This window comes from Mobula hypostoma, chromosome 11, assembly GCF_963921235.1.
Source record: "Mobula hypostoma chromosome 11, sMobHyp1.1, whole genome shotgun sequence".
In the NCBI taxonomy this organism is placed as follows: domain Eukaryota; kingdom Metazoa; phylum Chordata; class Chondrichthyes; order Myliobatiformes; family Myliobatidae; genus Mobula; species Mobula hypostoma.
Window position 1 is genome coordinate 56,069,424 of NC_086107.1, and position 17,254 is coordinate 56,086,677.

At 44.2% G+C, this 17,254-nt stretch overlaps 1 protein-coding gene across 2 annotated transcripts in view; it reads right to left on the reverse strand.

Moving 5' to 3' along the window:
* The window catches only part of LOC134353766 (anoctamin-9-like), a 171,446-nt gene that overhangs the window by 137,921 nt on the left and 16,271 nt on the right, over nucleotides 1-17,254 (reverse strand). Inside the window, exons 2-4 of one of the 2 annotated variants that reach the window (XM_063062115.1) lie at nucleotides 11,111-11,179; nucleotides 9,520-9,619; nucleotides 1,725-1,838 (exon numbers count right to left, since the gene is read on the reverse strand). In XM_063062115.1, coding sequence (XP_062918185.1) covers nucleotides 1,725-1,838; nucleotides 9,520-9,619; nucleotides 11,111-11,151 — 255 coding nt within the window. In that variant the 5' untranslated portion in view covers nucleotides 11,152-11,179. The remainder of the gene's footprint in view (nucleotides 1-1,724; nucleotides 1,839-9,519; nucleotides 9,620-11,110; nucleotides 11,180-17,254) is intronic. The other variant, XM_063062116.1, reaches the window with a different exon arrangement.

A 17,254-nucleotide genomic window follows, 5' to 3' on the forward strand; every position in this document is an offset into this window, starting at 1 on the left:
AAGCTCCTCTCTCATACCTCTGTAATTCTCTTTATTCCATTGCGATACTGATACATGTAACTTATGTTTCTCCTTCTCAAATTGCAGTATGAATTCAATCATATTATGATCACTGCCTCCTGAGGGTTCCTTTACGTTAAGCTCCCTAATAAGATCTAGGTTATTACACAACACCTAATTTAAGATAGCCTTTCCTCTAGTAGGTTCAAGCACAAGCTGCTCGAAAAAGCCTTTGCATAGGCTTTCAACAAATTCCCTGTCTTGCGATCTGACACCAACCTGATTTTACTAACCCCCTTGCATATTGAAGTCCCCCATTACAATTGTGACATTACACTTATTACATGCCTTTTCCAGCTCCCTTTACAATTTCAAGCCCACATCCTGGCTACTATTTGGAGGTCTATATATGATTCCCGTAGTAGTTTTTTTCACCCTTGCAGTTTCTTAACTCCATCCACAAAGATTCAACATTCTAACCCTATGTCACCTCTTTCTAAAGATGTAATTCTATCTTTTACCAACAGAGCCACACCACTGCCTATGCCTTTCTGCCTGTCCTTTTGATACAAAGTATATCCTTTAATGTTAAGCTCCCAACTATGGCCTTCTTTGAGCCATGACTCAGTGATGCCCACAACGTCATACCGACCAATATCTAATTGCACCATGAGTTTGTCCACCTGATTCCGAATGCTATGCGCATTTAAATACAGCATCTTCAGTCTTGCATTCTTCACCCTTATGAATTTTGCCTCTGTGGTACAACTTAACCTTTTGCGCTGTCTGCACTTGTACCCAATCATTGGCTTGTCCTTCCTTACATTCATGTTACACTCCTCATCCACTTATAAACCAGCTGATTCATCCTCAGTTCTACTGGTTCCCATCCCCCGACATAACAGCTTAAACCACTCCCAACCTGCCCGCAAGAATATTGGTCCCCCTCCGATTCAAGTGCAACCCGTCCCTTTTGTACTAGTCACACCTGGCCCAGATGAGGTCCCAATTATCCAGAAATCTGAATCCCTGCCCCCTGCTCTAATTCTTCAGCCTCGCATTTATCTGCCACCTGATCCTATTCCTATCCTCACTGTCTGTGTCATAGGCAGCAATCCCAAGATTACTCCCTCTGAGGTCCTGCTTCTCAGCTTCCTTCCTAACTCCCTGCATTCTGCTTTCAGGACCTCCTCTCTTTTTCTACCTATGTCATTGGTCCCAATATGTACCACGACCTCTGGCTGCTCACCTTCCCTTTTCAGGATATTGTGGACACGTTCAGAAACATGGTGGACCCTGGCTCCTGGGAGGCTAACTACCATCTGTGTTTCCTTCTCGTGTCCACAGAATTGCCTGTCTTATTCATCTCCGAGTAAAAAAATAACTCAACGTATAGTGGACTGTGATTACTTTTAAAACTTTTCTGATCCATGCTTGTAAAATTCAACAGTGGATTTCTAACTTGAACAAATCAATAATGGAACTTGGATGAGGACCACCCACTCAATGCAGTACTTCTGCCCTGTTTTGTATATCTCATCAGTTCTACTCTTTTAAAATTCCTCTCAAAAATCCTTATAAAAATCATCAGTTGAATTTACACCAGTCATTATTCATTAAATCTGTGTCAAAATTCTATTCAAAGAAAGTGTAGTTTTAAATCTTAATATATAGCTTTTACAGTTAAATTCATTCAGATTTCACATTGATATAATTCTACTCACCATTATTCGGAAGCCCATTTCACTTAATTTTCTCAGATAAAATTGCCTATTATCTTTATTTTTGCCATTGGCATTCTTTGTTTTTTTCGCCACTAGGACAAAGTCAATGTTATCCTGAAAAGTAAATACATAATGATTCTGAAAATGGGTTTAGAATGTCAAAACATAGCAAACATTTCCATTTTCCTGGAGAGCTCCATCTCCCTTCGAACATGTATTGCATTTGGACTGAGCATATTTGCCAGTACAGATGTCCTGCAGATTCTACTATGAGAATGCTTAATGTGTCAATATAAAGGGAGCACAAATTCCTGCTCTACTTCATAAAGGGCTAACACTGGGGTAATACACAGGAAAGCTTATTTCCAGTCTGATCTGATAGTGTTCTTCAGAGCGTATAAAGTGGTGTATTTTCTGCATTGAACTCAAAAATCACATGAATGGTCAACTATTCTATACTATATCAGTGGTCTCTGTAAAAGCCCCAGTATCTTCTCCAAAATGACAGCAGTTGGTGAAGTTCTTGCATCTGTTTTTATGATTTATCTGTCTGAAATACTATTTTAGAGCAATGTAGCATGAGTTGGACTCTGAAAGTAATTACTGAGTTAAGAAAACTTTTTAGGTGGTACAGAGCAACTGGGGTTCTCCCTATCTAGTCAATGTACCTGAATGACGATGTTCAACTGAGTAAAGAGAGAAAACATGATACCTACTGTTAGAGTGATTTTTGGGTTTAGAACATTTACATTTAGCAGATGACTTCTCAATCACCAATCTTCAAATCTGAATGTTAATTGTAGATTTAATTTAAATGAACAATACCTTCCTAAAAGCCATGAAACAGTGATCAGACAATGCTGATTAAAATTCATTTATATGTCTGTGGTGTGGGTGTGAATCAGGAGGTGTGAAGTTTGGGTGTAGTCTCAAAGAAAGCATTGTAAATATGGAATTGTCCTTTGAGGTGCACATAAAACGTGTGTAGTGCAGGGCATAGGCACCTTTCGACCGAAAGCTTCTCCATTTGATGCCTGCTGTGTCTTGTTTTGTCAAATAAAGCTGCTTCATAGCTACCAGTACTTTTCTCTGGTGACTTCATTCACACAACACTTGGTGTCAGGAGTGGGATGGTACATGGGCAACTACCAGGAACACCAGCAATGAAGAACAATTTCACTCTTTTAAGGGGGAAGTGAAACAGTGACTGTAGGGAGGTGAGAGTAACTGGGAAACGATAATGGCAATGATTCAAAGAGATGATGAGACAGCCATGAATTATGCAGAACCTAAATATTGAACATATGAGGAATATTTAGGGTTAGATAATCCAGGGACGGACAACCCAGTCTTCCTGAAAATGATGAAGGTAGGCCTGAGGTCAGCCAAACAGGAAGCTTTAGATTTAGAGATAGCAGTGGGGTCGACCTACTCTGTGATAGTTTCGGGGGCCTGTGAGATAGACCAAAGAAAGTGAAAGAGAAATCGTAAAGTAGCTACAGTGGCTGCAGTTGCTGTGATGTCACAGAAGGTTTATTTTGTGTGCTGGCAGCCAGGGCACATAGCAAGGAACTGCTGGAATAGACATGGGAGGGTAAACCAGTTGATATGCTACAGCTGTGTCCTATCAGGACATGGTTGGTGGCAGTGTTCAAAAAAGAGGAAAGAAAAACAGGTGATAGTCAAAGCCGACACACAATTGCTCACCCCACCAGCGCCCAATCTGACTGTCGATCAGATACTAGAACTAGGGGACATAGCCTCAAGATTTGGGGGAGTAGATTTAGGATGGAGATGAGGAGGAACTGCTTTTCCCAGAGAGTGATGAATCTATGAAATTCTCTGCTCAATGAAGCAGTAGGGCCTACCTCAGTAAATATATTTAAGACAAGGTTGGATAGATTTTCGCATAGTAGGGGAATTAAAGGTTATGGGGAAAAGGTAGGTAGATGGAGGTGGAGATGGAGATGATTGAATGGTGGAACAGGCTCGATGGGAAAGATGGCCTACTCCTGCTCCTATTTCTTATGTATCAAAGAGCTGGTGAAGTTGGCACATAGGTCAGAAAAAGATGTGGCGGCAGCCCCCGCTGCCAGTGCTGGTGACTGTGGATGTACGCAAGGGCATTGCTCAGGGGCCGGCAATGTGATATGTTAGTGGACACAGGGGCATCGGTATAGATAATTGACCTACCCTTGCCAACAACTGGTCAAACTACTTATATTACAGGTGTAGGAGGAAAAACAATGAAATAAGAAAGAAGTGAGTCACAAATACTCGAAGTCCATGGAATGTAGGTTCCAGTGTACTTCTAAGTCTCTCCTAATAATGAGGGCACTATCTTTGCACTGCACATCCTAAGGGAAGCAGGGGCCATTATAGATTCAGGAAAGGGAGAAATAATATGGACAAGCCAGGGGCAGCGAACACGTACAACCAACAGAGAACACAACATAGCCAGTGTAGCTTCACTGGCGGCAATTCAGGGTATAGTGAAAGAATGAAAACACCAGGGGATACTTAGAGAGATTGCGTCAACTACTAACTCATTGATATGGTGAGTAAAGAAGCTCGATGAATCATTTCGGTTAACAATAGACTATACCGCCCGTAATAGCAGGTCATTTAGGGGCGATAGCCAGTGTTTTAGAGATACTGTGAGACAAGGGGTTTAAAATCAGTCCACACAAGGCTCAGATAGGAAAACAAACCGGACAGTACCTAGGCTACATCATTTCACAGACAAGGAAGGATATGTCAGATGACAGATATTGGCAATCAGCTTCATGCCCCACCCAGTAAACGTATTTGGGGTGAGTAAGGTAATGGGTCTATTCAATTACTGCGTAATTTCATACCTGGGTTCTCTGCACTAGTGGCCCTGATACAAGCCTTGATTGAAGGAGGGAACCCCCTCTGGAGGAAGCAAGATGGATGTGAGTTGAGGAAGGCTTTTACAGATATCAGGAAAGCCATGGTCTCCGTATCCGTGCTAGGATTACTGGATGTGGCTCACACCTTTCATCTAGACTACAGCAATGAGGGAGGGTACTTAAATGCAGTGGTGCAGGACCATGGAGACGCAAGAAGGCCAGTGGCATATTATTCAATAAAAGAGGCACCCATTGCAGTAGAACTTCCCCGCTGCATAGCAGCTTTAGACTGCACTACCTGGGCAGTGTGAGAAGTGAACAGTTGTAATGATGGGACAACTCATACTACACACATTGTAGAGCTCATGAATACAGGGAGCCTGAGAGCAGTCACCAACAGCAGAAGGGCAGGTATTCAGCACAGGCACCTAATACGACAACTGCTGAAAGCAGTGAGTCAGCCAGGAGGGGTGGCAGTAATTAAAGTAAAAGCTCCCCAGAAAGGGGAGGGTAAGGAACCGAAAAGAAATGAGTGGGCAGACATCGGTGTGAAGAAGGCAGCAGAGGAACAAGAGGCCATTGAAATTGCAAGTGTGTAGGAAGAATCGACAGAAGCCAGTTTAGTAAAATATGAAGGTTTGGGGGCAGAAGAGAAGGAAAGAGGGAGCTAAGGAGGAACCATATGGGAGCTGGACACACAGGGAAGAAGGAATCATAGAGGCCCCACCACGCATTAGGCCGATACTACTGAAGTTATATCATGGGGAGATGCATCAGGGAAAGCAGAGCATGATCACAACCGTCCTGCAGGACTTGTGGTGCCAGGGAAGGGAATGTTGAGAAATTATAGAACCATGGAACATTACAGCACAGAAAACAGGCCATTCAGCCCTTCTAGTCTGTGCTGAAACTTTATTCCGCTAGTCCCATTGACCTGCTCCCAATCCATAACCCTCCAGACCTCTCCCATCCTTGTATCTATCCAATTTATTCTTAAAACTTAAGAGAGAGCCCGCATTTACCATGTCAGATGGCAGCTCGTTCCACATTCTCACCACTTTCTGAGTGAAGAAGTTCCCCCTAATGTTCCCCCTAAACCTTTCCCCTTTCACCCTAAAGCCATGTCTTCTTGTATTTATCTCTCCTAATCTAAGTGGAAAGAGCCTACTCGCATTTACTGTGTCTATACCCCTCATAATTTTGTAAACCTCTATCAAATCCCCCGTCATTCTTCTACGGTCCAAGGAATAAAGTCCTAACCTGTTCAATCTTTCCCTGTAACTCAACTCCTGAAGACCTGGCAACATCCTAGTAAATCTTCTCTGCACTCTTTCAATCTTACTGATATCCTTCCTATAGTTAGGTGACCAGAACTGCACACAATACTCCAAACTTGGCCTCACCAATGTCTTATACAACCTCACCATAACATCCCAACTCCTATACTCAATACTTCGATTTATGAATGCCAGGATGCCAAAAGCCTTCCTTACAACCCTGTCTACCTGTGACGCCACTTTCAGGGAATTTTGTGTCTGAGCTCCCAGATCCCTTGTTCCTCCGCACTTCTCAGTGCCCTACCATTTACTGTGGATGTCCTGCCGTGATTTGTCCTTCCAAAATGCAACAACTCACACTTGTCTGCATTAAGTTCCATCTGCCACCGTTGTGTCATTTGTACCCAGCATTACCCTATTAAGGCATAAAGCTACAGCTGGCAAACCAGCCACAGCTAAGGGGACCTGGGTAAAACATCCAGATTGACTTCACAGGGCCCCTGCCGAATAGCAGGAGGAGAAACTAATACCTAGTAATCATGGATCACATCACCTGATGGGTAGGGGCTTTTCCAACAAGGAACTGCAACGCCAGCACCACTGCACGGATTCTAGTTCAGGAAATCCTCCCAAGGTGGGGAACCCCAGTCCAGGTGAACTCGGATCAGGGAGCACATTTCACAGGGAAAGTGATGAGGGAAATATACCAATTTTGTTAGAGATTCGACAACGGTTCTACGTACCCTACCACCCTTAGAATTCAGGAATGGTAGAAAGGATGAACTGAACAATCAAGAATGCCTTAGCCAAAGCTATTGCTGAGACAGGAAAGACATGGGTTGATGTGTTACCAGAAATCCTGATGAGATTACAAGCAAACCCAAACCGCATGCTGGGTTTCACCCACTACTAATCATTGATGGAGCAAGCAATGTGACTCGCTTATCGAGTAATTGTGGGTTTCGGTGAACTGGGTGTTTCAGGGATAGAATGACACAGTATGTGAAAGACCTTTGAAAATGTAGTGTATGGATCTGCTTCTTTCAGAGCAATGACACCCCTCACCACCACCTTATCACTACATATTAATCTGTTGTCAACACATGCTCATTGTCCTCTCTCTGCAATGTGAATAGACCAGTTAAAGCCATCTCCTGTGTGCGTGTTTTTATTTAATTGCTCTGTAATTGTGTACAGACACAACAAATTGGCGACAGGTACGAATCTGAATGTCAGAGAGCATCACCAACGGCACCAGCAGTTACGGGATGAAATACCAAGAGTTAAACGGCACAAGAAGGCTGTCACAGACACTAGCAAATGTGTGAGTACTGTGCATAATAACAGTGAAAGACACACTAAACCTAAAGTGAAAATAATGTAGGGATGGCTTCTTTTGGGGAAGTTGACGAATTTGATAGCACTAATGAAGGCTGGGAGACATATAACAAGAGGGTTGAACTGTATTTTAATGCAAACAACGTAGAGGAGCAAAAAAAAAGCCCCTACACTTCTTAGCTTAATGGGTGCAAGAATGTACAGTCTCTTACACAACTTTGTAACCCTTGAAAAGCCAGCAAGCAAGGCATTCAATGAAATTGTTTCAATTTTACAAAATAACTTGAGTCCTAAACCACTGGTATTAGCTGAGAGACTTAGATTTTACAAAAGGAACCAGTCAAAAGGTGAAAGTCTTTCTGAATACAGTGCAGAACTGCACAACCTTTCCCAGTACAGGGACTTTAAAGATGGACCTTCTGATGCATGAAGAGACAGGCTTGTATGTGGCATGCATAGTCAAAGCACTCGAATGAGGTTACTGGCAGAAAGAGACCTAGACTTAGAACAGGCATTGACAATTGCAATATCGTTAGGGACCAGAGCAGAACTACAGAAAAGGTGGTTAGAATGTGAAATAGACAAAATGGTGCACAAAGCCACAGATGTTATCAATGTAGTAAATCCTCCCATGTTGCAAATAACTGTTGGTTCAAAGAAAAAGGCTGCAGTTAAGTGACACAGAGAAGGTCACACAGAGAGAATGTGTAAGACAGACAAAAAGCAAAACCAAGTGAAAAGTCTCAAACACAAAACAAAGCAAATGCATAGAAGTTACAAAACGTAAAACAGAATCAGACAACATAAAGCCTGACAAAAATGAACTGTTAAGCCTAGAACTACATAGTATAACGGAAACAGATCATAAAATCATCTGGATCACAATAAATGTGTTCAGTGTAAAACTGAAAATGGAGCTAGATATAAATGAAGCTTTGTCCATAAATTCAGAGACTGACTGCAACAGACGATTTTCTAAGATACTATTAGACTTACACAGGTGAAAGTAACCTCATTCGAGTGCTTTGACTATGCATGCCACATACAAGCCTGTCTCTTCATGCATCAGAAGGTCCATCTTTAAAGTCCCTGTACTGGGAAAGGTTGTGCAGTTCTGCACTGTATTCAGAAAGACTTTCACCTTTTGACTGGAAGTAAATGTGACATATGGGGGCCAAACACAACAGTTAGAGCTCTATGTATTGATAAGTGGAGGACCAGCACTTTCTGGACGTGAATAGTTGAGAAAAATCCAATTAGACTGGCACTCAATCAAAGTTCTCAGTGTGACATCAACAGGCAACTGCAGCTTAAATGGTAGCACTAACTGTCACAGCTGCTTAATGCTAATGAGAAGGGGTTTGACAAGGGACTAGATAAACCGATTGAAAACTTGGCTAAAAGCTGTTGGAGATGCCGAAAGGTTCAAAATGCACCCCCACAGGCACCATTACACCCGTGAGAGTGGCCGTTGTCACAATGGCAAAGAATACATACTGACTTTGCTGGGACATTCATGGACTCCATGTTTCTGACTGCTGTGGATGCTCATTCGAAGTGACCAAAGGTTATACCAATGAAGTCAACCACCTGAGCAAAGACGGTCTCCGGTCTGAGGACTACCTTTGCCAGAAATGGCTTACCTGAACAAATTGTGAGTGACAACAGATCACAATACAGGTCGGAAGAATTCCAACTGTTCATGAAGAAAAAAGACATCAGACCTTTCAAGTCAGCTCCTCACCACCCAGCAATGAATGGTTTAGTTGAAAGGTTTATCCAAACATTCAAGAAGTCCATTTATGCGCTGGACTGGAGGACATTTCCCTACAGCACAAGGTGAACAACTTCTTTTTTTCCTGTATCGGAACTCTGTTCATGCAATGACAAATCAAGCACCTGCAATACTGTTCATGAGCAGGAATCTGACATTTCACATAGACGTCCTGAAACTAGACTTCTGGAGGGAAGTACAAAATAACAGTTCAGCCATTTTCCAAGGGAAGCAGCAGGGAGCTTCACATTTGGACAGGAAGTCCTAGAATATGATTACTGAGAAGACAAGTGGACACCCAGCAGGATAGCTACAAGAAATGAACCACTGATCTACACAGTGGATGTTGGAGATCAGTCATGGAAACATCATGTGGACCAAGTACTGGTTGCTCAACTGAAGGACACACCCAAGTCGATTGCATCCAAAAAGACAGACACATTACTGTCACCGGACTTACCTATCAGTGATGATGTCACTGACAGCAACGTGACACCAGAAACTGAGAACATTGTCTTAGACGAGACACCTACCAGACCTGATGCCAGTCCACAGGCCCAGAGTGTGACGAGAATGTTATCATTGACAAAACACCTGTCAAACCTGATGCCAGAGATGTCCAGAGGTGCTATCCTGAAAGAAACAAAGGCCTCCTAAAGACTGAACATTTAGAACTGTGAAGTTAGTTATGGACTGTTGCTGTGAAAGCCTGTTTATTTGGCATATGGGTTTATGAAAGGGAAATTGAATGTTTTGTACATATACAGTTTTATGTTACATTAATCTAAAGGGGGAGGAAGTGTAATGTAAGGATCAATGCACTACATATTGATCTGTTGTCTGCACATGTGCTGTTGTCTACGTATGCACATGGTCCTCTCTCTCACTCGCGCTGCAATGTGAATACACCAGTTAAAGCCATCTCCTGCATGCATGCTTTGATTTAATATATATGTAGTTGTGCACAGACACAACAGTAACCAACTTAGAGTGTTGAAGGATTGAGCAAAACAACAGCAGCACATTGCTGATCAGAGAGTACTGGGGGTGGGGGGGGGGGGTGGAGGGAGATGGTCTTTCCACAGCTGGTTGACCAAATAATGGTGAGGGTTCTGCCTGAGAGAGCAGGGTTTTCCCCCAGATGGGTAGGACCATAGATAACACTTTGAACAAGTGACACTTGTGTCTGTGTGCAGGCTCAGCGAGACAGCCAGTGGACTCACCTTGTTACCCCCACAGACAGAGTGGGAGATCAAGTGTACCCAGTAACCATGAAATTACAGAGAATCCTAGAGATGAACACCAGCTGGCTACACTAGACCTGAGCACAGCTCATGGAAAGACAGAGCAAACGCGAAGGCAGAAGATACCAAGAACTTGACAGAAACCTGTTAATAGCATGCTAAGGTGTGATGGCCATGTTACTCTGTGATGAAGGCTGGTTGCTGAAGGTAGATGATTAGTTGAATAGCATAGAATAGAAAAGATACTGGGGAAAATGGATGGGGAGGGATTTAAGTTAAAGCAGAGGCAGCGGGTTCCACAACTTTGATAGCATAGCAGACAGAAGGATTGCATGCAGCATCTGAAGGCAGTCCCCAACCTGAATGGGGAGTGAATACAAATGAGCTGGGCCCTTTCGGCAGTTGGGCCAGCAATCGACTGGACAGTTCAGAAGGGGGTGCCACAGGGGAGAGGTCCGTGCGGTCAAACAGAGACCACCCCAACCCCTTCCTGTGCGTCGATGAGAGGGCCTGTGAGCATGCTGGTGCCCCCGGAAAGAGAGAGTCTTAGCTACTAGGGAATGAAGGAGTGAAGATGAGGAATGTGATTAAACTGCAATCGGCCACCAAGGGAAGAGCCAACAGGCATACGAACAAAGCCGCATTTCTAAAGACTGAATGACAATGTTCAACTGAGAAAAGAGAAAAAAGCATGGTACCTACTCTTCTGTGATGATTGGGAATGTCAATAACTCCATTAAGATACTTATAGTTCAGTGTAGAACAAGTGAGCACCTATGGGTCACAACCTTTAGAGTTCATGCCAGTAGAATGACAGCATTCACATTTTTCAGATTTACTTATTTTTTTTATGATTTAAGTATTTTAAAAATAAAATTACCTGTATATTATTATCCTCAAATAGTGGGCACTCCTCTTCATTGCAGGGTACAATGTTAATCATTTCATTCTGGTAAAAGAAACATTAGATAATCAGATACATATGCTGCAGTTTAGTGTTCACATCTGTAATTATAGAATCTTCATGGATATCATTGCCTAAGGTACTAAGTTTCAAAAACTGCAGGTTATTTAATAATAAAATTACATGATATTTTCACTTTATTGATTACCTTTCACACTGAAAGTTTTGGATAAAATATCTGAAGAATATAAATGCCATTACTAACAAAGAAATGACATGGAACTTTAATTCGGCCTTTTTTTTAAATCATAGGAATTGAGAGTGAATGAAGGCTAAAGTGATCTTTTAAAGTAAAAGATTGGCAAATTAATTTGGATTCACTTTCTGTTGATTTGAGTTGTTGTCCTAAACAATCCTTTAGGAATTACACAACCTCATCTGAAGTCATTAAGTAGATCTCCAAGCACAACATACAACGCTTCACTCCAGCTTAAATATCTACACACAAGTAGAATTTTGAGGTTTATTTGTTAAGCTCATAAATCTCAATATGAAAAGTCTGATGCATCAAGGTCAATTAAATATCTGCAAGCCCAAACATACCTACTGGTAATGAATAACAAGGATAGCTCCTATTGTAGAACTCTAGGATAAACTAAAGGCAGTCATTGAACTGTATTATATGATTGATAGATCCTGCACACTAATCCAAAAAAATGTTATCAAAGATTGCCATTAATTATATAAAGGCATCCGTTAGTCTTGCGAGACCACGGATCTGCGCCTGGAAAGTCTTCACTCTCCAGGGCACAGGCCCAGGCAAGGTTGTATGGAAGACCAGCAGTTGCCCATGCTGCAAGTCTCCCCCCTCCATGACACTGATGTTGTCCAAGGGAAGGGCATTAGGACCCATACAGATTGGCACCGGTGTCGTCGCAGAGCAACGTGTGATTAAGTGCAACACGCTGCCTTGGCTGGGGCTCGAACTCACGACCTTCAGATTGCTATTCGAACGCCTTAACCACTTGGCCACGTGCCCACACTATTGCCAAGATTGCCAGGAGCACAACAATTCACTATCAATATTCCTTCTTCCATATGGCATCAACTCATCCTTTGTATAAGTGTGTTATCATGAACATAACTAGGTTTCCTTTTTCACTGAACAATTAGTGGATAATACAGACGTTAAAATGAGAGAGAAATAAAACTGATTACACCAGCTCTGGGAAGGAGTGTGTTGGATATTTAATATTTAAGTAATATTTGAGTAAACATAAATATGTAAATATATCGTTGATAAAACATTATTGTTTGTTTAAAATAATTCATTACAAATTATATGTATAAATATGTTAATTGCATACATCATCACGCTACCACGTGATAGGTGCACGCCTTGCTGGTAAACTCGAAGTTAGACCCACATTTTCAGACTCCTTTGAAATAGTTTAATGTTTTGAAGTTAAACAGACCCGTGTAATATAAAGTGTGAAGTAACGTGACCCATGGTGGCTACCAACCTGTTCAAGCGCAGTGAGACTTTCGAACTGAATATAAATGCAGCGAGAGCAAATGCAGCCCAGCACGTGGAGAGATGGTTGACTTTAAAAAAAGCAGCCAGCACATGTTCTATGGAAGGGAAGGCATGTTTGATTGCTCTGTGGGTAGTTGGCTCATCTGTACTGAACTATTGGAACAGTATTTTGAAGCAAATTAAAAAGCCAATGAGAATCGAATGCTAATTTTGCTGAGTGCATTGGGTTTAAAGGCATATAGTTTGCTTCGAAGTTTGACAGCTCCAACCAAACCATCAGAAATTAGTTTTGTTGCTATTGTGAAAGTAGTGCAGGAACACTTAGAACTGAAGCTATTGTTGATTGCAGAACACTTTAGGTTTCATAAGTGAAATCAAATAGGAGAGTCCACTTCAATTTACATGGCTGAATTGAAGGGATTGTCCAAGCATTATCAGTTCAGTAATGGGCTTAATGACGCACTGAGAGATCAATTAGTTTGTGGAATCTTAAAAGAAAGCATTCAAAAACAGCTCTTAACTGAATCATGGCTTACATTTAAAAGACCAGTTCCAATGGAAACAGCAGACAGAGACACAGCTGAGTTGAGTCAGGAATGAAAGTGAGTGTGAACAAAATTACAATGTTTAAACAGAAACCAGCTTGGCCGAACAAATTGTGCTACCATTGTAGCAGGGGCTCACATACATAAATGCAGATTTAAAGAAGAAATGTTTAGAAAAATGCAACAAAGTAGGGCATAAACAAAGAGTGTGTTGGGCAGACAAAAGTAAATGGACTGTGCAAAGATGAGAAGAAGATTAAAAAAAAATCAAGTTGCAGTTTCAAAAAAGCACATGCTGTTGATGAAAAATTTGATAATGATGGGAGGGACACAGGACTGAGTAGTCTTGAGATTGAGTAAACACAGGACTGAGTAGCCTTGAAATTAGCAATAGACAAGCAATATGGCTTAAACCAGAAGTGAACAGCAAATTAATTAAAATGGAAGGCTCAGCATTAAAGAGAAAGATATAAAGATTCCAGTAATGCCTAATTCTTTGAAGTAACCACTACAAATTTCTTATTTTCCTTTGTTTATTCATTTTCAGGAACTGGGCTGGGTAAGATCAGAATTTTATCATCCAACCATGAACGTTGAAAAGGAAATGGTGAGCCATCTTTCTGAATTGTTGCAATATTTCTATTAAAGATATTTCCTCTATGCTTTTGGTAGGGTGTTCCAGAAACAATGAAGGATTAGCAATATGTTTTAAGGTCAGGATAGTGTGTAATTTAAGGGAACCTGCAATTGGTAATGTAACCAAACACCTGAAGCCCTTGATTTCTTAGTGTTAGAGATCACCAGTTGAGGTGGAGCAGGAAATTAATAGTCATGGTGAAATTCAAACTGGATATTATTGAGCAGATCCTTGATGAATATTTGTCATTGTTGGTGTGATGCACTATCAATTACTCCAAAAGACTGGAAGTAGAGTAAATACTGAAAGGCTTTTATTAAGAGTAAAATGGATCCACGTCCATGCTGTATGTCGGTCATGGACTGTGGGAGGAGCAGTGACAAAATCGCCTTTATTCAGGGGTCTGTGGGAGGAGCCACAGGAGCAGTCAGCAGAGTGGCGTGTCCAGACAGTTAACCCAGTTACAACCTATATACATGGTTTACCACATTCACCCCGCTTTTTTTAAAAAGAGAGCCCTGCAGGATGAAGTGACTGACAATATTTAAAAACAAATATATTCACAGGTCAAGTCTATCAGGCGATTGAGTCCGTCGCTGTGGTCTACGTAGCACCGGTGGTGATTGCATCGGCGACGGTGGTTGTGCTGGCTCCGGCCTGACTTGAGGTGTCAGCACGTTAGGCGTCGGTAATCCCTCGTGCGTGTGCATCACACCCGGTATGGGAGTGTCGTATGGCGTCTGTGTAGGGCTTGGAGTGCGCGGTGTATTGTGGGTATATATTGGTGGGTATGGGGTTAATAGTCACCATGGAGTGTTCAGGGTAGGGGCTCGGTGCTCCTGCAGGTGCCAGGTGGTGGATGGAGACCGCGTCCTCCCGCCCATCAGATAAAACCACGTAGGCATACTGGGGGTTCGCATGAAGTAAGTGAACTCTCTCGACCATCAGGGTGTATTTATTGCTCCTCGCATGTTTCTGGAGCAGTACTGGCCCTGGGGATGTCAGCCAAGTTGGTAGGGTGGTCCCGGTGATCGACTTCCTGGGAAAGGAAAAGAGTTGCTCATGAGGGATGGCATTGGTGGACGTGCATAACAGGGAGCGGATGGAGTGGAGTGCCTCGGGAAGGACCTCCTGTCAGCGGGAGGCCGGCAGTCCCTTTGACCTGAGGGCTAACACACCGTGGCATTCTCCTTCTCCACTTGTCCATTCCCCCGCGATTATAGCTTGTGGTCCTACTAGTTGCAATACCCCTAGCCAGCAGGTATTGGGGCAGCTCGTCACTCATGGACAAGGAGCCTCTGTCATTGTGGATGTAGCATGGGTATCCGAACAGAGTGAAGAGCTTGCGCAGGGCTTTTATGACTGACGTGGTAGTGGTATTGGGGCAGGGGATGGCGAAAGGGAACCACGAGTACTCGTCAATTACGTTAAGAAAGTACACATTACGGGAGTTCCAACAGGGGGCACATACAGTCGGGGTCAGGGCCAATGACTCCATTCTCCACAACACACCCCAAGGATAGCAAGTTGGGTGGTTCTGAACACACACTTGTCCTTGTTATAGGTGAGATTGAAAGCTTTGGCCACTTGGAGAAATTTTTGGAGGTGGTTGTCATGATCCTGCTGGTCGTGACCGCAGATGGTGATGTTATCCAGATATGGGAACATGGCCTTTAGTTGGCACTGGTCCACCATCCGGTCCATTTCCCTCTGGAAGACAGATACACCATTCGTGACACCAAAGGGGATGCGCAGGAAGTGATAAAGCCTGCCGTCCACCTCGAAGGCGGTGTAAGGGCGGTCCTCCCGGCGGATGGGGAGCTGATGGTAAGCGGATTTTAGGTCTACGGTCGAGTACACCTTGTTCTGTGCTATCTGGATTGACCATATCCACGATGCGGGGTAGAGGGTACGCGTCGAGCTGTGTGAACCTATTGATGGTCTGGCTATAGTCCATGACCATCCTATTCTTCTCCCCGTTCTGAACAATGACCACCTGGGCCCTCCAAGGACTTATGCTTGCCTCAATGACCCCCTCCCTAAGCAGCCGCTGCACCTCCGACTTAATGAAAGCTCTGTCCCCCGCACTGTACCTCCTGCTTTTAGTTGCCACAGGTTTACAGTCGGGGGTCAGGTTGGCGAACAGCGGTGGGGGAGGGATCTTGAGGGTGGAGAGGCCGCAAGTGGTGTCCATAGTGCGGCTGTTGGCATGGTATTGGGTGGGATGTGGGGGTCAGTGTGTGGGGATGGTCAGTAGCGGGGTATGTGACGTATTCCTACAAAACTGAGGATTTCCGACAGTGATTGGTGGGAGGGGCCCATCATACTCCATTGTCACGCTTTTCAGGTGGCTCTGGAAGTTGAGCCCCAATAGCACAGGGGCACACATTTGAGGCATGACCAGTAATGTAAAGTCTCAATATTCTGTGCCTTGCACCACTAGCGTAGCTACACAACCCCCCAGATGTCTGTTATATGCGACCCGGAAGCCATGGCGACCCTCTGACTTACCGGCCGTATCACGAGTCCGCAACGCTGCACCGTGTCTGGGTGAATAAAACTCTCCGTGCTGCCCGTGTCAAACAGGCAGCTTGTCCTGCGCCCCTCCACCAGGATGTCCATCATTGACCTTGCGAGCTGGTGGGGAGTGCTTTGGTCGAGGGTCACGGAGGGCAGAGTTGAGTCGCTGTCTTGGTCCGGCGCGGTGGGGTGCCTGGTGAGCACCTTTGGGTCATAGGCGGTGCGAAGTGGCGCTGACCAAGATGGCCTCCCCCATGTCTTGCACATGGTGGTGGTGTGCAGGCAAGATGGCAACGGCCAAGATGGTGACCCCCATGCCTCGCACACGGCGCTGCTCGATCCCGCTCACAGTTTGGACTTACAGGCCTTGGCGAAGTGGCCCTTCTTTCCGCAGCTGGAGCAGGTAGCTTCTTGGGCTGGGCAGTGTTTCCAGGGGTGCTTCTTGAGTCCGCAGAAGTAGCACTTCGCAGACTCACGACTGGCAGCAGCTGTGGTCGATTCGCCGGCAGGTTGCGGGGTCTATGGCGTCCACGAGGCCGTCGGGAGATCGCGTACCTGGAGAGCGTCAGAGTTGTGCAGAGCAGCTCCAGCGTGTCGGCCAGCTCAATTGCCGAACGTAAGGTAAGGTCGGCATGATCCTGCAGCCACTGGTGCACATACACTGACCTGGTCCCTGTGACGAAGGCATCTCTTACTAGGAGCTCCACATGCTGTTCGGCCGTCAGCCCCCGGCAATCGCAGGCCTGCACAAGTGTCTGTAGGGCCCAGACGAACTCAGCGCTCGACTCTCTGGGCCGCTGCTGCCGCATCGCTAAGCAATGTCGCGCATAGACGGTGTTTACCAGCCGCAGGTGCTGTCTTCTGAGGGCGCTCATCGCGCC